The 27,646-nt window shown below is 38.9% G+C and overlaps 1 protein-coding gene across 1 annotated transcript in view; it reads right to left on the bottom strand.

Annotated features, from left to right (window-relative positions):
- Positions 1–13,395: 13,395 nt before the first annotated feature.
- The window catches only part of SLC39A8 (solute carrier family 39 member 8), a 73,474-nt gene continuing 59,223 nt past the window's right edge, over positions 13,396–27,646 (bottom strand). The window contains exons 6-8 of the mRNA XM_077882141.1: positions 18,047–18,254; positions 17,668–17,852; positions 13,396–15,179 (exon numbers count right to left, since the gene is read on the bottom strand). Coding sequence (XP_077738267.1) covers positions 15,030–15,179; positions 17,668–17,852; positions 18,047–18,254 — 543 coding nt within the window. The 3' untranslated portion in view covers positions 13,396–15,029. The remainder of the gene's footprint in view (positions 15,180–17,667; positions 17,853–18,046; positions 18,255–27,646) is intronic.

Consider the following 27,646-nt stretch of genomic DNA (forward strand, 5'->3'; position numbering starts at 1 on the left):
TCATTTAAAATAGCAGAAGCACTTAATGGCTAATATTGATTGATTAATTGATTGATTGACAATAGATCAGCACTAAAAAAATACAAGAGTTATATTTAATAAAATGTTCTCTGCTCGATATTATCTATTTTTGTACTGAACTTGAAATAGCAATTGCAAGTTCTGTATTTTAAAACCAGGTTGAAGGATGATCTAGTTTCTTTGCACCCTCTGAGTCCTTTTTAAGAAAGTTTTTTACCTTCACAAGTTCTGTGTAGGTACCTCACAAATCATTCCTTTCAGCTCTGATAAACAAAGAATTCAAGGACGACTCTTCCCACTAGTTTACTCTTCAACAGGAAAATAGCACCTTCAAAAATACCTTTTCCTGAATATCAATCTACTAACATTTCTTCAATGGACAAATAAATAAGGTGAAAGCACACACCAACAACATCTCAGGATAAAAACATAGTTTTGCCAGCAGATCATTCAAGCCCATGACCCATAACACAAATGGAAGCAGGACAGCTAATAAGGAGTGCCATCTAGAAATCAGGGGCTAGATAGCTTATGAGAGCAATTTTTTCCTCAAAACCCATGTCCCATTCTCCTGTGGAGGTGTGAGTTAGCTCACAGCTTAAAGACACAAGGAAACCATGCAAAGATGAAGAAGTCATAGGAACCCATTCTGTCAGCAAAAGGCAGAGGGGACCTGCAGGATGTGGACACTGCAGCCCCTGTACCTGAGCAGGGAAGTCTAGCATTGGCAACTACCTGGGTTGTACAGGAAGGGGAGATGTGACAGACCAGCTTTTCAGGGATGATAGCCCACCTCAAAGTCGTCTTTGATTTTCCAGGCCTTGTGATCTTAGGCACTTTATCTTTTTTTTTAAGATTTTATTTATTTATTCATGAGAGAGAGAGAGAGAGAGACAGGCAGAGGGAGAAGCAGGCTCCATGCAGGGAGCCCGACGTGGGACTTGATCCCGGCTCTCCAGGATCACACCCCGGGCCGAAGGCAGCACTAAACTACTGAGCCACCGGGCTGCCCCCTTAGGCACTTTCTTCCCTCTTTTCCTCTTGGGGATTATGTCCAACCACAAAACTTTCCAAAGCTTCTCTCCATCAAAGCAGTGTATAAAAATAGCTATGTCTCCTCAGGCCTAGAGAGCCTAGGCCCAAGAGCCAACTCTAGGAAGTGGAGAGCAAGTGCATAGACCTGAAATTGCTTCTTTTGTTTCTACCCAGCAACAATCTAGCACTCGCTAAAGCACTAAGTAAAGAATGCATAATGATGAAAACCTAGCAGGCAGGTCTGTTTAGTCTCTCATTGAATGCTGCTATCTAAATAGCAGAGCATTGGTCATGAAGGGGCTTGACTCCTACTGATGGGAAGAGCAAGATACCACCCTTCCTTCTGGGTTTTTCAGAAGCAGGGCAACCTCGGGTTAGAAATAAATAATTTGCCTCTTTTTCCTCCTGGATTTTTATTTTAATTTACTGTAAGAATTCTAAATATAAGATTTACCCTCTTCACAAAATTTCCAGTGTACAATATAGTATTGTCAACTATTGGCATAATGTTGTACCACAGATCTCTAAAACTTATTCCTCTTGGGGTGCCTGGGTGACTCAGTCACTGAAGCGACCAACTCTTGATTTCATGGCTCAGGTCATGATCTCAGGGTCCTGAGATGGAGCCCCGTGCTGGGGTCTGTGCTCAGCATGGAGTCTGCTTATCCTTCTGCCTTTCTTCCTGTTCCTCCCCCGCCCCACTTGTGCTCTCTCTCTCTCTCTTAAATAAATAAATACATAAAGTTTAAAATATATATATTCCTCTTGCTTAGCTGAAACTTTATTCCCATTGATTAGCAACTCCCTGTTACCCCCTTCCCCTTGCACAGACAATCATAGTTATCTTCTTCAATTCTATGATTGTATCTATTTTAGATACCCCTAGATAAAATGCCTTTAAATAGATGGAAACATTCAGAAATAAAACATAAGTGTTGGCAAGAATGTAGAGAAGAGATTCAGATCTCTGTATACTGTTGATGGGAATGCAAAATGGTGCAGCCACTGTGGAAAACAGTATGGAGTGCTTCAAAGAATTAAAAATAGAGCTACTATATGATTCAGCAATCCCATTTCTGGGTGTTTATTCAAAAGAATTGAATCAGGATCTTTAAGAGATATTAGCATTTGCATGTACGTAGCAGTATATTATTCACAATAGCCAAGACATGGAAAAGATCTAAATGTCCATTGGTGAGTGAATAAAGAAAAAAATTCTACATAGATATAGCAGAATATTATTCAGCCTTAAAAAAAATGAAGGAAATTCTGCAATATGTGACAACAGGAATGAACCTGGAGGACATTATGTGAAGTGAAATAATCTAGTCACAGAAGGACAAAAAAATATATATATGATTCCTCTTGAGATAAGACATATAGAGAAACTTCTGGGGGACAAGTAGAGAAGGGTGACCAGGGGCAGCATGTGACAAGAGAATTTGGATTGCAAATGGGAACACTAGAGAGGGATGAATCAGTTTGCTTTAATTGCTAGTAATTGAAAGCAACTCAAAGAGCTTGTACAACTAGGAAAACTGGCATTACACACATCAAGAAGCCCCAAGGAAGGGAGACCTCAAGGAGAAGGTTTGTTAATCCAGCCACTAAGGATGTCACCTCACACCACATTTCTACTTTCTACTTTGCTTCTTCAGGACTCACCTGGGCTTTCAGGTTATTTCCTCTCAGAGTCCCAGGATGAGCTTGCCGAGGCTGCCATAACCAAGTACCACTGACAGGGTGGCTTAAACAACACAAATGTATTGTCTTGACAGTTCTTGAGGCTAGAAGTCCAAGATCAAACCCTGTATGAGGTTGGTTCCTTCTAAGGGCATGATGGAAAATATGTTCCACGTCCCTCTCCTAGCTTCTAGTTGTTTGCTGAGGATCTTTGGCATTCCTTGGTTTGTGGAAGCATCACCCCAATCTCTGCCTTCAGTTTGTCCTGGCAGTCCTCCTGCATGCACATCTGTACTCAAACTTCCCCTTCTTAGAAGAACACCAGGCATACTGGATTAGGAACCTACTCTACTCCAGTAGGACCTCATTTTAACTAATTACATCTGTAATTATCCTATTTCCAAATAAGATCACATTCTGAAGCACTGGGTGTTAGGATTCCAACATAATTTTGGGGGGGACATGGTTGGGGAGGAGACATAATATGATCTATAACAGTAGAAAAACAGCTGCTCCAAATATCACATCTAGATCCAATGTCCCAAGGAAGTAGAAGCTATCTCTTTCTCACTCCTTTTAAGAAACGTCTCAGGACACATACTGTCTTCTCTTGGTGGCCAGAACTGTTTGATATGCCTACCTCTAACCAATCTCTGGTAAAGGGGTTGAAATTGGAGGCAAAATTACTGTCTCCACTGTAGACAAGGAAAAAGAGCATAGTGAGATATTTACACGTGTAATAGGGATGCACACTTATATTTTCCAGTCATCTAAGTTGTGAGAAAGTCTCTATTTTTGCTGATTGCATTTATTAGCTTTTTTAGAATAGTCACAGAAGAAAATAAAGTACTAAAAATGACAAATTTTGAATGATTCAAATTCCAACAACTAAGATTTCTTCTGAAACACAGCTATATCCATGCTTATTGAAGGAAGTTGAGAAAAAAGGTTAATATTTTACAAAGAACCAATTTAAAACCATTCATTATTCCACAGAGATCCCCCCTTACTGATGTATTAAAGAATATATTTCTTATCTGTTTATATTAAGCATATATAAACAAAAATTGGAATTATAGAATGTATATTGCTGAGAAGACTGCTCTTTTTATTTTTTAAAGATTTTATTTATTTATTCATGAGAGACACAGAGAGAGAGGCAGAGACATAGGGAGAGGGAGAAGCAGATTCCCCATAGGGAGCTTGATGCAGGACTCGATCCCAGGCCCCCGGGGTTAATGACCTGAGCCAAAGGCTCTTTTTAGTTAATATTAATCTAATTGTTTACATTTCCTTTTTTGTTGTAGTGATCATAGTAATCATATTATCTGGAGTGCCTCACCTCAAATGTATTTATAATCTATAGCGTAAATGATATGAAAAGGTATACATTTGGCACCAGTGGATACTATCCTACTATCTGGGACAACTTCCATCCAACATATTTGTACTTTGCAGGGCAAATATACCAAAATATATACATTTGGTACCTATGGATATCAATCAGACTGTTAAAGTATAAATGATACTATAAATGATGCCAAAAGCATCATTCTGATGATACTAAATGTATCATTTGATATCATTAATTACAAAGGCTTCCCATCTCAAGTGAAGTCACAGAGTGAAGTTCTTGGTTCCCAGCCATGGCTTGGGAGAGAAAGTCTGTTCAGAAAGGAATCAAACATTATTCATTAAGGCCAAAGTCAGATCGTCAAACGCTACCTCCTCTGTCAATTATTGCTTATCTGACTCTCATGCCAGCCTAAAAATTCCCCATTTGTGCTTAATTATTATTTGTCTATGTGTCTGCTCATCTGACTGCCCATGTCCTCTATCATAATACCCTGAATTGTGGAATCATTGGGGTTTTTTTACAAGACTATCTTCCCACAATCCTTCTAGAGCAGACATGAGCTCTGATTCATCTTGCATCCTCTGGGCCTGGCATCAGTATATGTTGTATTGAACAAATGAATGAATTCATTCATTCACAAGAGAATAAGCTCAGATTTTTTTCTCATTCTCTGTAATGATTCCCTGCACTAGTTTACCTTTAAAAAAAAAAAAAGAGGTAAAGTTTGAATGGCTAGTTTTTAAAGATTTGGAAGAAAGTGACATGTAATTATTCCAATACTAACCTGGATATTAGGTTTAAGTATTAGCGAGGCATGTGCCTAAAAAAGCCAAGTGTCTATAAAAATCAAGTACTACCTTGACAACCAGGTGATGGTTGCTAAGAAACTGCATTTTTCTGTGAACACATGGTGTATGAAGTATGCCCTAGATTCATATCCTACATAAAACATCTTCCTTGGAGTTACCTAAAAAGTCTGATTTTGCATGGCTTGTCAAGGCATAGAAGTCACTCCCTCTGCTATGCTGCCCCTGCTATTAAAAATCACAGTTCTATACATAGAATATGATTTCAACACCATTATCTGTTCTGAACCTCAGCTTATTTAGATTACAGACTGAGGCCCCCCTTAGTTCCAAAGAGTTGCAGTCACTACTGAGGAACGCTCATCACTTCTGATATGCTAACATAGCGAAACACAGAAATTAAAATACCTGCAATGTTTCTATATTCCAAAGTGAAACAAAAATAAATTGGATATTATCTGCATGTTTTGAAAGACTTCAGTCTACCGCTAGTGGATCATAATGAAGGTTTTGCTATATGCTGCCCCAAATAGGAAGCCCACCCCACAATTTGACAATGAGGTCCAAAAAGTACTCAGCATGTGCTGAATTCAAGAGTTAGAAAAGCTAGAAATTGTGCTTAAAATAAATATCTAAATATGAACCACTGTGTTCCTCTGAAAGCTATTGCAGGTAAGAGAAACTCAAATCAAATTACCTAAAGTAAAAGAAGAAAAGGACATATGGAGACATTAGAGTAAGTCCTTCACAAAACTGAAGGACTCACTTAAAAATTAGAAATAGACCAAGGATGTCAGAGGTGAGAACCACTGAGGACTGAATAACTCTCTACCCCAGTCTTCAGCTGTATCTTCTACTTCACTCCAGGCCTCAGTCCTATATTCTCAGGCTCCTCTTCATATGAAGGATGTGACCAGCAGCAGCCCCGGAGTCATGTCCAAAAGGTGAGAACTCTGGCTTTTCGCTTCCACTGTGGGAAGTTGTATGGAAAGGTTATGACCGGCCTTGCCTGGGCATCCTGTGTAGCTTGTGGGGGGGCAGGGGGGGGTGTAGGTGCAGTGCTTGACAGGCCCTCCAGAGCCCCTGAGGATGGCAGCAACCATCTCTAAGAGGAAGAGTGAAGCTGTGACATGAACAAAGCTGACATCAAGATAAGCAGAAGCCCATCCCTCCAACCCTGTCGGCAGTGTTCTTAATTCTTTCACCGGTTTTGCCACTACAAGACTTTAGGGCAGCCCATTCCTGATCTTACACAATTGTTGCCCTGAATATTCACCATTATAAAATGTCTTAAACCTCTTTAACCTTCAATAGTAAGTGATCGTTATGACAGTGCTGTCGAGTATTCTCACAGACATCTATAAAATGCTCGCACAGAATCCTGAGGTTTGGTTTTTGCAAATTAAAAGATTTGTTACTGAAAGGCAAAACATGAAGGTGGAGAAAGGCAGAAGATGCATAGGAAGTACCTTCCCAACAGTTTCTAAGATTTCTAAAATCAATGTTTCCAAGTTCATTGACCATCCCTCATTTAATTATAAGAATAACATTAAGGCTAACAAATATAATGAATCTCATTATGTATTTACAGGTGTCTGCAGCAACTAGGAGGAGCCTCTCAGCTCTCTGGTTATATTCTGGATTGCCTGTTTTTCCCATTCAGATATGCCTCATAATAATTCACAGTACATTTTCAATGAGGGAATATAATACCTCTATAGGGGAAAGATCCTCATAAGGCACAAACTGCTTATTCAGCAAGTGTTTACAGAAATGCAGTTACTCTTCTCTACCTAGAAATCTGTCTTTATTTAAAAAGGAGTGATACTTCCATTTAAGAAGCGTCACCACACAGGTAGTTGGGATTTTTTATCTCTTCAAAAGATATTTATCTGTCAGAAGGGTAATAAGTCCATTTCACAGCTAATCTCTCAAAACACCCTAGATATTCTCTGTTTGAATAGTCAGCCAGACAAATTAATCTAAGTCAATTCTTCCCTGTTAACCTAAGAACACTTAATGCATGTCTTCTGATCATCTTTAGCCCTATGAATTTTCAGTTTGCTGTCAAACTGTATTGACTCTACTCCTATTTTACCCACTTTAGTGTCTTACTCTCTCCCCCCTGATTCACAGAGCCGTCTCCTCTTCTGGGCTAAGACATTTCCTGCTTATCAGTCATAATCACAACAGGAAACAAATGGAATCACAACAGGAGAAATAAGGCCACCTAAGGTAGGATAAGGTGAGGTGGGTTCATTTATTTAACAAAGGTTTAATTGCAAATATACAAGTGGAACTTAGGGACCCGCCCTTCTCTGTGAACCTGGGGCTTAGAGTATCCCAGCTGCCAAGGGCACAGGAAGGGTGTTTGAGAGAAGCAAAGGAGCAAAGGAGGGAAATCCACAGACTGGTGCTAGCCCAGTAGCTGTTCCATGAGGTAGGTCCAGAAACTAAAAGTAAATTTCGATAGCAATTTGATAGAATAATCATAGATCTCTTGTATCTAATAATAAAAATAGTGTGGATTATCTATTTCTTTATTTTAAATTTTACTTCATTTTTCTGGTAATTCTTTTGCACTTTATTTACAAAAGTACCAACCTGCCACAAACTGGAAATAAGAAAAACAAATCAGCCCTTCATTTTGGATAATGTAAGAAGCTCTGCTCTGGAGACTTTCCAGAGAGGAGCTGCCCATAAGTTACCTAACACAAACAACCTGAGGGAACCCAGTGGAAAGACAGTCAAGGAAATTGATACCCTAGCCTCATGCTCCTCTCTCCCTCTGATGTCCTATTGAAGTTCCCCATGGACTAAGCCCTCTGATGGCCATACAAGTCGGTCCTCTGAGACAAATAGCAGGATAGAGAAGTGTGGAGAGTGGATCTCCTTCCTGTACAGTTGAAAAGTGTATGTCCCCAACATAGCAAATGCACAAAGTTCCATCATCACAAAGCAATGTCATTTGGGTCATACCCCCCGTGCCACTTACCAATTTATGACCCCTCAGCTCCACATTCACCCTTCGTACATGCTCTGCCCAGATGGACAGAATTCTTTACACACCTCTCCTGCACAGGGAGCACCATACTGAGCTCTCAGGAGAAGGCCCTGGGGGTTACTGCCAGGAGGAAGGGGCTCTCCTACTGTTCAGTTCAGCAGTGTGGCTGGCAGGACTTCGGTCATGCTGTACCCCAACCATACACCCAACCAGACACCATGTCCCTCTGCAAGCTCTCAGCTCCAGCTCGGCCTGCTATTAAAAATAGAACCCATTTCCCAGAATGGTTGTGAGTACTAATTTTTAAAACGCATATATAATCAGTATACTGACATGCAGTTCACACAGGGTGAACCAAAAACAACTTTGATTTTATTCCCCACCTGCCTGGGGTCTGGGGCCTGGGACCGGGGCAGTCCTTCTACCCCTGGGTGAAACTGAGGCTAGCAAAATGACTGTTCTGACACAGGACTTGGGGGGACAAATCCTACAATCACATAGTCCCAGGTCAATTATAGAAAGTATCCAGTCCAGGGACGCCTAGGTGGCTCAGTGGTTGAGCGTCCTATCACTGACAGGAGTCCATATCCCCCAACTGTAGATCAGAGGGAAAGAGGAGAAATTAATCAGAACAAAGGAGCCAAATGAAGTCTTATTGTACATGAAGCTTGAAACAACTTTTTTCTTTAAAATCTTGAAACAGATATGTTCTTTAAAATAACAAAACCTTCGGGCACCTGGGTGACCCAGCAGTTGAGCATCTGCCTTCGGCTCAGGGCGTGATCCCAAGTTCAGGGATGAAGTCCCACATCAGGGTCCCCGTAGGGAGCCTGCTTCTCCCTCTGCCTATGTCTCTGCCTCTCTGTGTGTGTTTCTCATGGATAAATAAATAAATCTTTTTTTAAAAAAGAAAGTATCAGGCAGCTCGGGTGGCTCAGGGGTTTAGCACCGCCTTCAGCCCAGGGTGTGATCCTGGAGACCCAGGATCGAGTCCCGCGTCGGGCTTCCTGCATGGAGTCTGCTTCTCTCTCTGCTTGTGTCCCTGCCTTTCTCTGTGTCACTCATGAATACATAAATAAAATCTCATAAATAAATAAATAAATAAATAAATAAATAAATAAATAAATATTTCTCTTTAAAAAAAAAAAGTATCTAGTCCAATATACCAATCAGTACTTCCATCTTTATTCAAAGACAAGGCATGTGGGAAAAAGTCCTCGTCTTTTATCTCTTTTACTCCCCATGTTTGCGGATTGTGGCTTCTGGCCCCTCCAGAGTTTTCTCTCCCCCATCCTGCTTGGATGGGGGAGAGAAAAAGAGTCATAGAAAGTTCTTATTTGATGGATACAAAGTGTGGCTTCATGTCACCTGGACTGATAGGTGCTAAAGGCTAATTTTCTTTCTCTTACTGACACTTTTAGGATGCTTCAGAGAGGCTCCTTCCCAAAGATATTTTCTAGTTCTCCACCTGCACCACCTAAGTCCTTGAGTTTCTGGAAGTCCACCCAGTACTCACCTTCTCTGTCCTCAGAATATTATCCCCCTTACACATGACTTGAAATTGTTTCAAACCAGACAGACCTCTTACCCACCACATGGCTCATAGTAGGTGAAGGAAATATTCATGTATCCTTTGTCCAAAGAACTCTAGTTCTGAAGGTCTAGCCAAATGCAGCAGCAACTCTCCCCACTTGACCTCCAGAGCCACTTACCAGGAAACTCTCAGCCTCTGTTTCCTGGGGGGGGAGTCAGACACCAGTTCACCCTGTCTATCCTGACTGCAGCGAGCTCCCACCGAGGATCCTGTAGGGCATGCTGGTGGAGTCTGCCCCAAAATATAGAATGAGAGAGGTTTTATGCACTTCCTCAGCTTTTTGAGGGAGGGAAGCGTTCCTGACTTGAAATCTTCCTAAGAGACTTTGCCTGTAACTCATAATTTTATATCTTTATTTTTCTTTCCCATGACACCTGATCAAATATCCCTTTGGTGACCATGAACATGGTCATAAATTTTCCACTTGTTGCCTTACTGGGGTTTTACCACAGATTGGTCTACAGGATTGTGGGGATGACATATGTGATCACTGCAGTAGGAATTAAGCTATCATATAAAGCTGAACTCATGCAAACCCTACCATCAGCAACACTCTTTGGTAATCTTGCCATGCACACGCAAGCTAAATGACCTTGAGATTTGATGTCTCCAGTGGCCCATCTAATTACCTACAAAATCAGGTAAAAAAATAACATTTTTGACTCAGCTTTGCTTATGCTAAATAGCTGTGATGATCCAGCTGGGGGATAAATGATTTTTAAATGTTATTTCTGCCAAAATCTGCTAATAGTACTTAGTTTCATAGTTCTGGATATAAGCCTAGTGAGCAGAAGAGTTTTAAACAGAAAGATCAAAGTCCATAGGAAAAGAGTTTTATTTCAGTTTCCTTCTAATTTAGACCATCCTATAAAAAAACATGAGATGTCTTCAAGGTACAGTAGTACTCACAACAGACCAAGATAGAGGGACTATAAAAGGAAGTAAAAATGTTTATGAACAATACTGTTTGAAGATAAGACCGGTCAAGTGGGTCAGTATAATTAAAATAGTCAAGGTGGCAAGGAATTAGTCTGAAAGTAATCATGAGAATCCCTAAAAGAAGCAGTTCCCTGAACTGCCCATTCCAGAACCATCTAGAATAATAAGTTCCCCCAGTGAACCAGACACAAATCTGTGTATACCTGAGAGGGCCACTAGTCTACCCAATTCCATTCTTCACTTCTTCTTAGTAACTTACCCTGATTTTATTGGTGGTAGTGTATCTAGCTAGAAGCAACATTTCCCAGCTTCTCCTGCAAGTTGGTGTGGCCATATGACTAACTCTGACCAGTGAATGTAAGTAGAGATTGGTGTATGTTCTTTCTGAGAAAGCTCCTTTATGGGGAATGAAGAGATGGGTGTGAATTTTTGTTTTCTACCCATTCCTCCCTTCCGCCATGTGGAATTAGATTTTAAGACTGGATTTCTCTAGCAAATATCTAAGAACATGAAATCATCTTGAACTCAGAAGCCACAAATGACAGAACGGATTCCCAATGACTAAGAAACTGCCATGCCAGCCAGCCCTGCACTGCTGCAGCAACATTCTTTTGTAAGAAGGAAAGTAAACCTGACATGTTTAGGCGCCTATCATCATATACCACCAAATCCTAAACACAGTGATACTGGCATTTTCTTGGCCTTACCAGATCCCAACAGATGACTTTCATTTTCACTCAACTATAACTATCTCAACAATGCCATCTGGTTGCCAGTGAGAGCAGCATATCATTTGGAAATGTTAAAATATGGGGGGAAATGCACATCTTAAGAATTAACAGAACATGTATTCAAGTTTTTAATTCATCCTGTTGCCTTGGCTTGCCTGCAGTCTTACTGGTAAACTCATTGCTTATGAGACATAGGGAAGCTGGAAGCCTCCAGCATAGGAAGTTGAATAGCCATGAGAGCATGCCTTGTGCATAGTCATCACAGAAAGGCAGCTAAAGGAAATGCAATCTAACACTGCTATTGCAACCTACAGCTGGGAGAAGGCAAAGTGTCAGTGAGAAAGCAGCTGTAGCAACATCAATGTTAGGGAACTTATTTATTGCAAGGTTAAGAACTCTAATAGACCAAACACAAAGAAAGTCTGGAAATCATGGTAGCCCACTGATAAAAACTAAAGTGAGACCCAAAGGAAATCAATGCCAATCAGAGCATGGAGAGTAGACCAGCAGTTCTTCCCCTGGCACAGGCCATGAGGAACTAGTTCTGATAACACACTCATGCTAATTATCTGGTAAACTCCTAGTGCTGTTTTGGTTCTTCTCAATTAATTCATTTTTTAAAAATTTGAGCTCTGGTTAAAGAAACCCTTGTAGACATGGCAGGGTTTACCAAGCATCTCAAGATCATTATAAAATGCCACTGAGGGATGGTTATACAACTGGACTTCTGTGTTGGCTATGCTAAGCAACTGCCATAGAAATGAACGTGCAGGGTGAGACTCACAAACCGAAGAAAAATAAATTATCCTGACTTGGGGTAAAGCAGTGCTATATTGCACACAATGACGTACTAGTAAAGGAAAGGAAATAATATTCTTATAAAAGGAGTAAGGATAGTGATGCCTGGGTGGCTCAGTGGTTGAGCGCCTGCCTTTGGCTCAGGTCATGACCCTGGGGTCCTGGGATTGAGTCTGGCATTGGGCTCCCCGCAGGAAGCCTGCTTCTCCCTCTGCCTACGTCTCTGCCCCTCTCTCTGTGTCTCTCATGAATAAATAAATAATGAAATCTTTTAAAAAAGGAATAAGGATAAATATTAGAGTTCAAACGAAGTAATTCTGGAAGCTGTGGGTGGATTATTATTGATATGAGAGTTATTTTTTACTAGGTAACATAATAGTCTCTGGAGACTACCTAGGTAAGTTGAAACTGTATTTCTCCACTCTTCTGTACTAGAACTGCTCACCTGTGCCCTTTGACCACATGACTGTAGCACTTCCCACTATAGTGGCTCCACATAGATGACCCCCAGCCTGAAGCGGAGCCACCCAGCAGAGCCCAGGCTATATCAGCCAAACCTCACCTGCAGACCCATGAGCACAAGAATAACACATTGTAAGCCTCGGGTCTCGGGGGCGGGGCAGGGGGCGGTCAGCATGGTGATAGGGGCCAGCTATGTCCCCCAAGTCTTTATGCTGAAATCCTAACCCCAAAGATTATGATATTAGGAGAGGGGGAATTCAGAGAAGGTGCTTAAGTCCTTAGGTGAAACCCACATGAATGGGATTAGTGCTTTTAAAAGAGGGTCCAGAGAGTTCCCTTACCCTTCTGCCACAACAAGAAAGATGCTGTCCATGAAGTAAATCTGCCAGTGCCTTGATCTTGAACTTCCAGCCTCCCGAACTGTGAGAAACAAATTTCTGTTGTTTTTAAGCCCCCCAGTCTGTGGTAGCCTGGACGGATAAAGACAGGGTCTAATTCAATACTCAAAAAACTGCCAGCTAAAAAAACAACAAAAACAAAAACAAAAACAAAACTGCCAGCTATCAGTAGGCTTTTGTGAAAGTTCAATAATAAAAAAATGAAAGTACATAACACAAAATGTAATGCATTCAAATAATTTTTGGTGTGTCAGAGTTGAATCTTTAAAGTTTCAAATTAAGGAATATTTAACTGGTTTAATGCATGCCTCAGTATATGTCAACTGATTTTTTGAATTGTTATCTAGGATAATTTAAGTATAATCATGGCTTTCCATATCCTAGCTTCTACCCACAACCATAACCTCCAATAAGAGGCTATTTTCTTTTTGCTTTTTGCTTTTTGGGCCTTCATGTCCTATCACCTCTGTTTTCCTCATAGTTGAGGGCAATGACCAAAAAATCAACAGGTGGAGAGAGTACTATGAAGCACCCAGAGAGCCCCCACACACAATGATCTACACCGAATGAGAGTTTGTTAAACTATCTTGTTTTAATATCACGTAAATAGTTTCTTAACTCAGACATACAATCTGTGCTTTAAAAAGGTAAAGATTATTTCTTAAGACTTAATGTAAAAAGATTAGATGATAAAAATAGATTCTATGTTTACTGATTAATCTTTACAGTATTTATTTTGCTGAATATCTTTGCAATAAACACATCACCAATTTCCTACTTATCTCTCTCCCTGTAATGCCAAATACCTGGAAGTCACTCAAAAAGATACATATTAAAATGAACAACGAAGGAGACAATGGATGGCTTCAACGGTGTTTACTATTTGGTCAAAGAAGATTTTTTTTTTTTAAATTGTCAGTCATAAAGTGAAATCTACATTAACAGATATGTTAAATATTGATCTAATCTGCATTATTGCTGTGTGACACCACTGTATGGTCTGTGAGCAAATGGGATTCCTGAGATCATTGTTGCCCTTTATCCATCACTTTCCTCACTGTCAATCATCTCTCCTGAAGTGACGTGGGAGTGTGAATTGGGGTTAGGATGTTTAATTGCAGACCAACTTTCTATAGCTGCTAACGGAGCAAACAGGCCCTATCACCTAAAATAGGTACAGACATAACCATGGTACGTGGAAATTTTTTCAAGGTATGCCATACAGGAAAAATGTAGATTGAACACAGAAGTCTTTTCTGATTGCTCTCAATCACCCATAAGCAATGTGTCTTCTAGTTAATCAGCCCTTGATATAGCAGTCCATCTGTTATTTTGCATTTATTTAAAACATCCTCTGCTAAATAATCGTGTTTATTTTTAAAAGTAAATTGCTTAAAATTACATTCATTTTCTTTCTCCAAACCCACGGAGTCTTTCCCTTCATAGGCAGACACATGGTATTCTGAAGCCGAGCGGCCCAGGTGTTATGGTATAATTACAACCTAAGTCATAAAAAAAGCAATTCCGGATTTGTGCAGGATCCACTAGAGCTCCCACTTAGAGATGAAGTGTGAGACCAAGTCTGAACTTAGTAGGGCTAACAAAATTTTACTGGTTTCAGAATTCATATTATTTTAGGATGGGTTTTAAAACAATCCTGCAGGTCTCTAACTGGTATATAAAACAAAGAAAAGCTGTGAGCAATCTTTCTTCCCTAGGCTCATTAAGGCCTTGGAATCATTTATATCTGTGTTATATGCATGTCGATTCTCTTCCACATGTTAATGAAAGCACTGGAACAAATTGGCCAAAAGAAAACCACTCTGAAACTGCCTGAGCTTTTGAGCCTGCCACAGAGGTTTAAAGGCTTATACAATAGGTTTAAAGGCAATACAAAGGTTGTATTCATCTCTGGGTCTGGGTGTCTAAATGATTGTAGAATGCATGACACATGAAGAAGTGGGTATTGACCAAAGATCTCCTATACCAGCCTTTCTCAGACTGGAACTGAAAACCCTTTGAAGCATTTTTAACAACAAACAATGGCTTACTTCACAGATCTAAAACCAATAATCAGTTTTCTTGACCTACAGTTGAAAATAAAATTATCTTTTAACTAAACAGGATCAGCTTAAAAATCCCTTTGGAGATGTTTTTATTTATTAAATGCCTTCATTAAAAACACCATCTTTCATTTGCTGTTACTCCAATTCAATTTCTCCTGCATACAAGGTAATGAGAAGAATGGCTGTGAATCCAGTTAACATTCCAGCATTCTGAATCATGAAGTAAGTAAAATCGGTTTTTCTTCCAGTTATCTTTTCTCTCAGCATATCGTTCATCTCTGGAAACTGGGAAAGAGAGAGAGAGATTGTTAGATAACTGTTGCCATCTGGTGGTAAAATGTAAAACAGTGGCCTAGAGATTTTTCGCGGAGGGGGGTGAGGATTTAATTCAGACGTTTAAGCTTTAGTAGAGATAGCATAAAAGGGACATCTAGCCCTATCAGACACTAACAGGAATAAAAGTATGGAAATAGTGTTCCCTAAGAGAGTGAATCAGTGGGATGGGACTTACCTCATTTTAATGGTCCTGTTTTCCTTTGTCCATCTGGCTCTCTCTCTCTCTCATCCCCCCCTTACTCTCTATGCTCCATCCACACCATTCTTTCAGGACCTCAGATGTACCCACCTACTTTCCCCTGTCACAATCTTCACACCCACCCAAACTGCTCTCTGAACTCTTCCCCCTCCAATTTTCCAGTGAGCTACACCCTTGAGGTTTCAGTTTAAATCATACTTTCTAGCAAGGCTTCCCTGAGCCCCTCCTAATTTATAATAAATCCCCCTAATATCATGTCTCACCACATATATTGCTTTTCCTCTTAGCTCACAGATTTTTTTTTTTTACTTGTATTTATTTAGTCATGGTGTGTGACTTTGTTCATTGAATTTCCAGTTTCCTCTCTTTAAAGACAGAATGCCCCCCAGATGCAGAGACCGTGGCTCCTTTCCTCACTCCAGTGTCTCAACTGCCTTACAAATTCCAGGCCAGGCACAGAAATGTCAATCTATAGTAGCTGATTAAGTAAATTTTTAGAAATCACTATATACTTAATTTCTGTTCTCTTCAATTTGTTTCCTTCTACTTGCACTACCCCTCACAAAATCTTACAGTTTTTATGTGCTATTCTAGAATTGAAGGTTATAACAATCTCATTATAGTGAAAGCAATTAAAACTCCAAGTTCTGTACTTAAAATCTACCCTCACTCAGCAAATATACTCTACTAAAAAAGCTGCATAAGATCTGTAAATGCCAGCTTTTTATTTTTTTTTTAAGATTTTATTTATTTATTCATGAGAGACAGAGAAAGAGAGAGAGAGAGAGAGAGGCAGAGACACAGGCAGAGGGAGAAGCAGGCTCCATGCAGGGAGCCCGACATGGGACTCCATCCTGGGTCTCAGGCCCTGGGTTGAAGGCGGCACTAAACCGCTGAGCCACCAGGGCTGCCCGATGCCAGCTTTTTAAAACATATTCCAAAATGATTTGCTACATATACAATGGCACATTGTACCAAAGCATTCAAGATGTCTCCAGAATCCAGTCAATCCATGTGCCTGATTTAAGAAACTCATTAGCAGGATAAAGTGAGTGAAAGTTATGAAACTATTCTGAAAAAAAAAAAAACCAAAACTGCTATAAGGACATAAGGCATCATTTATTAGTATTATTTCCTTAAACTGAACAATTCTAATAGATTCCATTCTTATAACAGAGAAACGAGTGATGCCCTAGCATAGATACAGTATGAGACATTAGTTCTGTGAAGAAAAATATAAATGCAGTGACAGTGCCAAGAGATGAAGTGCTTGCTCTGATAAGGGCTTGCAAAGAGCTAAGACCAGAGCTAGACAGTTATCATTTGGAGCTAAGAATGCATTTGAAAGAAGTTAACTTATTAAATTATGTATGTAGTACTTATTCAGTTCCAAATGCAAAGGAAATGTTCCTTGATTTACATATATGTGGCACATTTTCATTTTGTAGAAAGCTGTCCATGATTCATTTGAAAATGCACAGAAACACTGATATTCTCTCTTACACACACACACATATACACAGTGACATAGATAAAGACATAGACACAGCACAGACATAAACATAGATACAAATACATACCAACCCAAGTCAATGTTGTTAGTTCAATTTACCAGCCCTAGTTTAGCCCAAAAGGCTCTCACTGTTCAGAACTTTGAAATAACAGGCCACTAGGGTGGCTCAGTGGGTTAAGTGTCTGCCTTTGGCTCAGGTCATGGTCCCAGCATCCTGGGATCCAGGCCCACTTCTGGCTCTCTGCTGCGTGGGGACTCTGCTTCTCCCTCTGCCCCTCCCCCATTCACATTCGCGCACACACACTCTTGCTCTCAAATAAATTTTTTATAAAAATTTTAAAGAACTTTGAAATAACAAAATGCTATTTAACAAGTTATCCCTTTCTAGATGTGACATCCTCACAAAAGAGGGGGTAAGGTCCCATGCGGACACACTATAGTAGAATGCAAGGTTTACCTCCCACTAGGCAAAAAACCTATGAAAATATCTCTACTTCAGCAAAAGTAAATCATTTCATTTTTTTATCAATGAGATCATAGATCAAAAGATCAGTGAGAATCTACTTTGGAATTACTGTTAGTACAAGAAGAGTTATCTCTTGAACCAGGAATGTTTTAAATTACAACAGAATTTTCACATATGAAAGTGGAAGTTTACCCTTAGCTCATAACACAGATGTTTATTTCTAAATTTTAAATTAAAATAAAATATTAAAATTTCTTACCATATCTGCCAGAGAAATATAGAGGAACATGCCCCCAGCAAGGGCAAATATAATATTTGGAGCAAAATTGTTGCCCACCAAAATGCCAAAAGCTAGCCCAACGTAGCAGGAACATGCCGAAAGGAAATTGAATAACAGAGCCTGCCGAGTGCTCATTCCTGCACTGAGTAGGATCACAAAGTCCCCTAGAAAAAGAAAAAAGTATCAAGTGAGTAGTTTTTGCTATTTTTTGGATGAGGAAAGACAAGCATCAATGTCCAACAGGGGCTCCTTCATTGTGATGCACCAATGGTATTTTTAAGAGTGCGCCGCCTAAAATGTCTCACTCCACCAAAACCAAGAAGTGACTGACTTCTACTGTGTGAACAGAGCCTCTTACCTAACTCATGAGGAAATTCTTCACACAGAATTGCTATAGAAGTACTGAGTCCCTGAAGAAGAGACAAGGTGCAGGAAGCCCCAATCGCCAGGCCATCGATGAAATTGTGGAGGGCATCACTGAGCGTTATCATCCAGGCAATTGTCCCTATTTTGGACAGTTTGGGTCCCTTCAAACAGGTACATGAACTTGACTCCATTTTTCCATCCTGTAAAATAAGAGAAAATCAACCAACAAAATAACATTTTTTTTTTCTTGAGAGTGTCTTTGCGTGAGCTGAGGGGAGGAGCAGAGAGAGAGAATCTCAAGCAGGATCCAGACCCAGATCCTGACATGGGGCTCGATCTCACTACCAGGAAATCATTACCTGAGCAGAAATCAAGAATCCTATGCCAAAACCACTGAGCCACCCAGGCACCCCAATAACCGACATTTCTTGAAAGTCTAAGAGGTAGATTTTCAATGAATAGATACACAGAAGTAGGAGATATATATTAAGAAAGACCAATGGTTCCAACAGAGAATCTTTCATAGTGGTTAAGAACTCCTAATTATTTATAACAATAAAACAACAATGAACACAAAAACAACAAAAATTTATGGTAGGGAGAAAAGAAATGAATAGGTTGACAGGCTTTGAACAAGCCATTCAAAAGACATTTTACTCTGGTTCCTCTTTTAAAATCCTTTTGATTTATATGAAAAATACTTACTATCACCTTCCTAAAAAGTAACAGTACTACCCTAAGAATCTGATTCATTTGCATACATTAAAATGAAGGAATTTTTTCAAAGACTAAATTTAAAGTCATTTTCCATGTTAAAATGTACATGTGAAATCCAAATTTAAAACACAATAACAGGGACACCTGGGTGGCTCAACAGTTGAGTGTCTGCCTTTGGCTCAGGTTGTGATCCCAGGTCTGGGATTGAGTCCCACATCAGGCTCCCTGTGAGGAGCCTGCTTCCACCTTTGCCTATGTCTCTGCCTCTCTCTGTATCTCATAAATAAATAAATAAATAAATAAATAAATAAATAAATAAATAATAAATCAAGCACAATGACATAAAGAACATTTACTGTAATCCCTCCTATGTCATCTGAGTAGGTTATCTGGGCCTCAGTTTTTTCAATTATGAAGAAATGAAGATAATGGGCTAAATAATTCATTTATTTTTTAATGACTTATTAAGTTTCCATTGTGTTCCAAGTAATGTGTCGGATAATTAAGCTGTAACAATGTGTTCCCTATAAGCTCTAAATTTCCATGATTCTCTTAACAAATTTCATGAACTGTGATTGGAACAGGCCTGCCTTTGCACTAACACCTCTTTCTATTTTGAAACAATAATAAAAACAGAAAATCCCTTATAAAAATTTAGATTTCCATAAAATTTACAAAATGGTATAAAATCAAATACCAAATGCCAACTAAAGCATTTTCCAGAAACTGTAGAAAAAGATGATAAAATGCAAATTTATTTTTAAGTAGGGAAGCAATTTGCAATTAACTGGAGAACATTTTATTCCTAATTCTCCTCCCCTCGACTCTACCTCAACAGCTAATCAACATATTTATTGAGCATCTGCAATTTGTAAAACACTGTGCTGGATGCTATGGGGAGTGCACAGAAGTGGAAAATACAACTTCTATCTTCCAGAAGTATATTTATATTGGAGAAACAAGATGTAAAGTATATGACTGACTATTTTTAAAATGTTCAGTATACATCCGGCCGAGAAGGGCTGCCTTCCAAGTCATCATCTGAGAGGTTTTAGATTTATCCCAATGTTGCTTCAGTTGCTTTGGGGACTGCTCTTTCAGAACTAACTAGATCCTGCAATACATCTTTTCACTGTGTCATTAGTGGCAAATCTTCATCCTTGGGGAATGTTTTTGTTTGTAGACACAGCCAAAAGTCATTTGGAGCCACTAAATTCTTAAATTAACATGGAAGGAGGAGGGATTGTTACTTGTAGCAGCAGTGGTGTAGTAGTAGCAGAAAGAGACAAAATAAAGGCATATAGTATCTATCATGTGCAGGCATTGCTCTAAGCACTTGAGATATTTAATTCCTTTAGAACAACTCTGTGAATTAAGGATTACTGTTATCATTTTAGAGTTGAGGAAACTACAAAATGTTGGTGAACTTACTCAGGGATGAAAAAGGAATAAGTGGACAATTTTTACTAACTGTTTTCCTACTCTGAATTTATGGGGGTGAGGAGACACTTCTTGTTGAAATACGCTCTTAAGGCAATTCACAAGGAGAATACCCCCTTCTCAACACTTGAAGCAATGTTGGAATAAGTGTTCAATTTTCTTTTATTTTAAAGGTAAATCTCAGCAGCATAAGAATTCCATCTGGCCTTCAAATGTGGTGTTTTTACTTTACAGTGTTAAAGGATGAACTGAGGTAAATTTAAAACTTTAGGAGATTTATTTGAACAAAAATTGATTCAAATTGGGCAGTGTCAAACCGGATGTGGTTAGGAGCACTCAATCAACAAAAGCTCAAGGAGAGACTTTCACAGAGAAAAGGCAGAAGCAAAGAAAGAAAATTATTGATTGGCTCTAACTTAAAGCCCAGTTGGCTTTTTGTGACCAATTGTCTTTAGGTTTCAATTTCATAGCCTTGAGACATTTACAGGTTTAGATTTTGGTTTCTTTATATAGGCTGCCAAGGCCTTAGAGCCACCCCAGCCTAATGGCCTCATTATTTAATTAATTTAACAATTGATACATCTTAAATGGACAACATAATAAACAATCATAATTTAGTAAGGTCATATGGGTGACTTGGGTAAGAGATGCCCCAGAGCCAGAAGCAATAGCTCCCAAAGAAGAAACAAAAGTGGTCATGAGAAAAGCGGTAGAAGAGACATTGGCTTTGCGAAAACTTACTGCCAAGAGACACTTAATAAGATCATTTGTTTTCGTCTTCCAACTTGGTTTACCTAAACAAATAGTTATAATGGCTTTATTTACTTGTGAGGATTTACAGAAAAGATTAAAAGATCAAATCTTGACTACCTGATATTACATACAGTCTGTATACAAACTCCTTTAATTCTGAAAAAGAAATTAAATTAATACATCAGTCATGATTCTCTTACCTCTAAGTACAGATATTATTAACTATATTTCTTATGCTCTGTAAGTTTATGTGTCAAATGACACTGTTGGATAGGTTAACAGCCATACATTTTTAATACTTTTGTAACAAACATAAGTAGACAGACATTCACAAAGGAGTTGTTTTTAATCTACCTGGTACTGAGCCACTGAGCAAAGAAAACACTAAATTTAAATCCCTCTAGTTAAGTTAGTGAGTATTCTTCTCTCTCCTTTATTTTTGTTTGCTGTTGTCATTGCTTGCTTGCTTGCTTCTGTACACTTGAGGATATTTCTTTTCTTTTTTTTTTTTAGGCTATTTCTAACCTCAGCCATGATGAGGCAACTTAATCTAGTGAAAAGAACTTAGGTCTGAAGCCCAGGAGAACCAAGTTCTAGCTTGGCTCTGATAGCAACTACTGTATAATCATCAGCAAGGCTCTTAACATCTTAGCCCTTCACAAAAAATTAACTCAAAATGGGTCACAGACCTAAATGCAAAGTTAAAACTATAAAACTCTTTGAAAATAACATAGAAGAAAACGTAGACAACCTTGAATAGGGTGATGAATTTTTAGATACACCAAAAGCACAACACATAAAAGAAATAACTGACAACCTTAACTTCATTAAAATTAAAAACTTCTGCTCTTCCAAAGACAATGTCAACAGAATGAGAAGACAAGCCACAGACTGAGAGAAAATACTTGCAAAAGATACATCTGATAGAGAACTATTACAATATACAAATAACTCTTTAAACTAAACAATAAGAAAAAAAAAACATGATTTTAAAATGGACCAAAGACCTTACCAGACAATTTACCAAAGAAAATACAGATAGCAAATAAGCATATGAAAAGATGCTCCACAGCATATATCATAGGAAAATACAAATTAAAACAAAAATTAGATACCACTGTATACCTATGAAGATCACCAAAATCTGGAACACTGATAACATCAAATACTAGCAAGGATGTGGAACAACGGGAACTCTCATTCATTACTGATGGGATTGCAGAATGGTACAGCTACTTTGAAAGATAACTAAGTAATTTCATATTAAACTAAACATACTCTTGCCATATGATCCAACAATCGTGTTCCTTGGTATCTCTCAAAGAAGTTAAAAACTTATGTTTAATGGTACATTAGACATGATGTGCAGCTACTTTGGAAGACAGCTTGGCAGTTTCTTATAAAATTAAGCACACTTTCCAAATGATCCAACAATCATGTTCCTTCGTATCTTTCAAAGAAGTTAAAAACTTATGTCTACAAAAAATCTTGCACACAGATATTTATAGCAGCATTATTCCTAACTGCTAGAACTTGGAAGCAACTAAAATATCCTTCAGTAGATGAATGAATAGACTGTAGTGCATGTAATATTAACACCTCCCCCCCAAAAAATGAGGTATTAAGTTGTGAAAAGACATAAGGAATCTTAAATGCATAATACTAAGTGAAAGGAGCAAATCTGTAAAGGCTACCTGCTGTATGATTCCAGCTATCTGACAGTATGGAAAAGGCACAACTATGGAGACAATAAGATCAGTGGTTGCCAGGGATTGGGGGAAGAAGAGGGTTGAATAGGCAGAGCATAGAATTTTTAGGGCAGTGAAAATATTCTACATGATACTACATTGATGAATATATGTCATCACACATTTTTCCAAACCCATGGAATATACAATATCAAGAGTCACCTGCCAACTATGGACTTTGGGTGGTTATCATGTGTAAGTGTAGGTTCATCAATTGCAACAAATGTCCTGACCTGACAGGGGATGCTGATAACAGGGAAGGCTATGCATGTGTGGAGGCAGACAGTCTATGGAAAATCTCTATACTTTCTTTTCAATTTTTCTGTGAGCTGAAAACTGTTCTTTAAAAAATAAAGTCCTTAAAAAAAATCACTTTAAATCTAACTTCAAATTCCTTATCTGTAGGATGGAGAATATATTACTGATTTCATGAGAGAGATTGTTGTGATGATGAAATGAGATTTTTATAAGCCACCAAGTACTCCATGAATGTTTATTACCATCTCCCACAGATCACTTTACCTAACAGTACAGATGAACATGGATTTATTACAGGAAAGAAAACAAAAACTGCCTACAAGTGTGCAAGACAAGAGATTCCTCACATATGATCCTTGAATATATTTAGGAGCACATTGATTAAGATTATTTTTTTTAAAAGGGAGAAAAATCTACCCCCCAAAAAAAGAGCTTTAGAAAAGTGAGTGTTCAGAGACTTGTTAACCAAAAAAAAAAAAAAAAAAAAAGGAAAACTCAACAAAAGTGCTTGAGCTTGAGCATAAATATACTCTTGAAGAAAACCATAGAACTTTCAACTACAAGAGTCCAAAGTATATGAAAGCTAAGAGATTAATTAGTGAGAAAGTAAAACCTACTGTGAGAAGATTGAAATCTGACATGGTAAGTTTATATGAATCAGATAGTTGACTGGGTATGGGAGAAAATGAATCTCAAAGATGTAAAGTAATGTCTTGCATACTCAGCACTTCACAGTTTACAAAGCACTTGCATATGTTAGTGTCCTCATTTTCTTTTGACCTTTACAACATCCTCATGAGTGAAACAGAACAGATACTGGCATCCTTATTTTAAAGATGATGAAAATGACAATCTAAGAATATAAATGGCTTGCTCAAAGTCATATGGGAGCTATTGGGATTAGGCTACTTAATTATTTACTGAACACCTATTTTATATAGTAGGCAGGAACTGTGCTAAGAACTGAGGACAGAAACATAAATCAGAGACTCTCCATCTTGCTAGAATTCATAATCCAGAAAGGAACAGCCAGGATTCAAGCTCCAGACCTGTGATAAATAGCTCTTATCTAACCTTCCAGAATAACTCTCTACTCTCTCACTCTACTGTCCTGAATGAGCCACCTCTGCAGGCTCTTTGTCCTCTAGTTCTCATTTGAGATTGACCACTGGGGATCTCTAGAGGGAGTTCAGAGGATAAAGGAGGGAGAATTCAAGGTATTGATTTCTTTGATACCCATTTGTGTAGTCATCTAAGGCTGTCTATGACCTTCAAATGAAGGCCACAGCTCATCTCAAGACAACTCTCTTTGCAGATTCTAGTAACTGTTCTCTCCCCTCCACCCTTTTGGGTCCAGGCAGGGTGGCAAAAACTTGCAATTACTGGTTCCTGTGGTCTTCTTACACCCCACTCACACCTTATACATATATTTTCCTTAAGTTATTCTGAGCATTCCATCTGCTTTCTATTGGGATCCTAAATGATGTAATCATTGGTATTAGAAGTGGCCATAACAAGCAGCCCCCCAAATGGAATTTAATTGGGTTTTTCATATATTTTAAGTATGGGGAAATGGCATATTGGTCACTCATAAGTGGTCTGCAATTTTTAGTAGTGCCCAGAACATGAAAAGGCTCTACAAGGTCTGGGCTATGTTGCAAACCTTCCTGTCATTTGGTTCTTATGACCCAGCAGACCCAGTGGAATTAGAAGAGTCTATGGCAGACAGAGATGCTGAAAGAAACCTTCAGCAAGTCCTGATCAGAGAATCACAGTACAAACCCCAAGGTGTTAAAATAAAGCCATTTCCTCTTTTGCCACTAACTATTCCTTTTTTCAAGGCATGCCTTGCTTGTTCCTGGGTCCTTATAGAGACTTATCTTGTGCCCATGGGATATTAAGTGGCCATGGCATCATGCCTAACATGAACTGGATGTTATCTGGGCCAGCAAGTCATAAAATCAGCTGTTCACACCAGCATTCCTTTATTAAATTATATATAATGAACAGACTCACACCAGCTTTAGAAAACACAAGCAAATCGCAATGGCAGATGATTCAGACTTCCATAGTATCTGAACCTAATGCTTCATTTCTTTTCCCTCAACAACAATAAGGTTTCGTGAGTATTCCCTAAAGCCAGTCAACTGTGGAGACATCAGTAAGCGTGCCAGCTCCAGCTAGCTATACAACTGTACTCACAATGAACTTAAAATACTTAAAGGAACTTAAAGGAAAATTCTCCACATGGGCAGAACTTTTAGGTGTAGTGTAAAAGAAATGACTGAGATATAGATCTACACTAACTGGTGGGTGAGTGCTAAAAAGTTGCCTAGGTCCAATAACCAGGGGGGAAATTGAAACAGTCATCAAAAAGCTCCCAAGACACAAAAGTCCAGGGCCAGATGGCTCCCCAGGGGAATTCTATCAAACGTTTAAAGAAGAAACCATACCTATTCTACTAAAGCAATTCGGAAAGATAGAAAGAGATGGAGTACTTCCAAATTCGTTCTATGAGGCCAGCATCACCTTAATTCCAAAATCAGACAAAGACTCCACCAAAAAGGAAAATTATAGACCGATATCCCTGATGAACATGGATGCAAAAATTCTCAATAAGATACTAGCCAATAGGATACAACAATACGTTAAGAAGATTATTCACCATGACCAAGTAGGATTTATCCCCAGGATGCAAGGCTGGTTCAACACTTGTAAAACAGTCAATGTGATTCATCATATCAGCAAGAGAAAAAACAAGAAACCATCTGATCCTCTCAATAGATGCAGAGAAAGCATTTGACAAAATAAAGCATCCATTCCTGATCAAAACTCTTCAGAGTGTACAGATAGAAGGAACATTCCTCAACATCTTAAAAGCCATCTATGAAAAGCCCGAAGCAAATATCATTCTCAATGGGGAAGCACTGGGAGCCTTTCCCCTAAGATCAGGAACAAGACAGGGATGTCCACTCTCACCACTGCTATTCAACATAGTCCTAGAAGTCCTAACCTCAGCAATCAGACAACAAAAAGAAATAAAAGGCATTCAAATTGGCAAAGAAGAAGTCAAACTCTCCCTCTTTGCCAATGACATGATACTCTACATAGAAAACCCAAAAGACTCCACCCCAAGATTGCTAGAACTCATACAGCAATTTGGTAGCGTGGCAGGATACAAAAAACAATGCCCAGAAATCAGTGGCATTTCTATACACTAACAATGAGACTGAAGAAAGAGAAATTAAGGAGTCAATCCCATTTACAATTGCACCCAAAAGCATAAGATACCTAGGAATAAACCTAACCAAAGATGTAAAGGATCTATACCCTCAAAACTATAGAACACTTCTGAAAGAAATTGAGGAAGACACAAAGAGATGGAAAAATATTCCATGCTCATGGATTGGCAGAATTAATATTGTGAAAATGTCAATGTTACCCAGGGCAATTTACACGTTTAATGCAATCCCTATCAAAATACCATGGACTTTCTTCAGAGAGTTGGAACAACTTATTTTAAGATTTGTGTGGAATCAGAAAAGACCCCAAATAGCCAGGGGAATTTTAAAAAAGAAAACCATATCTGGGGGCATCACAATGCCAGATTTCAGGTTGTACTACAAAGCAGTGGTCATCAAGACAGTGTGGTACTGGCACAAAAACAGACACATAGATCAATGGAACAGAATAGAGAATCCAGAAGTCGACCCTCAACTTTATGGTCAACTAATATTCGACAAAGGAGGAAAGACTATCCACTGGAAAAAAGACAGTCTCTTCAATAAATGGTGCTGGGAAAATTGGACATCCACATGCAGAAGAATGAAACTAGACCACTCTCTTTCACCATACACAAAGAGAAACTCAAAATGGATGAAAGATCTAAGTGTGAGACAAGATTCCATCAAAATCCTAGAGAACACAGGCAACACCCTTTTTGAATTTGGCCACAGTAACTTCTTGCAAGATACATCCACGAAGGCAAGAGAAACAAAAGCAAAAATGAACTATTGGGACTTCATCAAGATAAGAAGCTTTTGCACAGCAAAGGATACAGTCAACAAAACTAAAAGACACCCTACAAAGTGGGAGAAGGTATTTGCAAATGACGTATCAAATAAAGGGCTAGTATCCAAGATCTATAAAGAACTTATTAAACTCAACACCAAAGAAACAAACAATCCAATCATGAAATGGGCAAAAGACATGAACAGAAATCTCACAGAGGAAGACACAGACATGGCCAACAAGCACATGAGAAAATGCTCCGCATCACTTGCCATCAGGGAAATACAAATCAAAACCACAATGAGATACCACCTCACACCAGTGAGAATGCGGAAAATTAGCAAGGCAGGAAACCACAAATGTTGGAGAGGATGTGGAGAAAGGGGAACCCTCTTGCACTGTTGGTGGGAATGTGAACTGGTGCAGCCACTCTGGAAAACTGAGTGGAGGTTCCTCAAAGAGTTAAAAATAGATCTGCCCTATGACCCAGCAATTGCACTGCTGGGGATTTACCCCAAAGATTCAGATGCAATGAAAAGCCGGGACACCTGCACCCCGATGTTTCTAGCAGCAATGTCCACAATAGCCAAACTGTGGAAGGAGCCTCGGTGTCCATCGAAAGATGAATGGATAAAGAAGATGTGGTCTATGTATACAATGGAATA

This window comes from Canis aureus, chromosome 33, assembly GCF_053574225.1.
Source record: "Canis aureus isolate CA01 chromosome 33, VMU_Caureus_v.1.0, whole genome shotgun sequence".
NCBI lineage: Eukaryota > Metazoa > Chordata > Mammalia > Carnivora > Canidae > Canis > Canis aureus.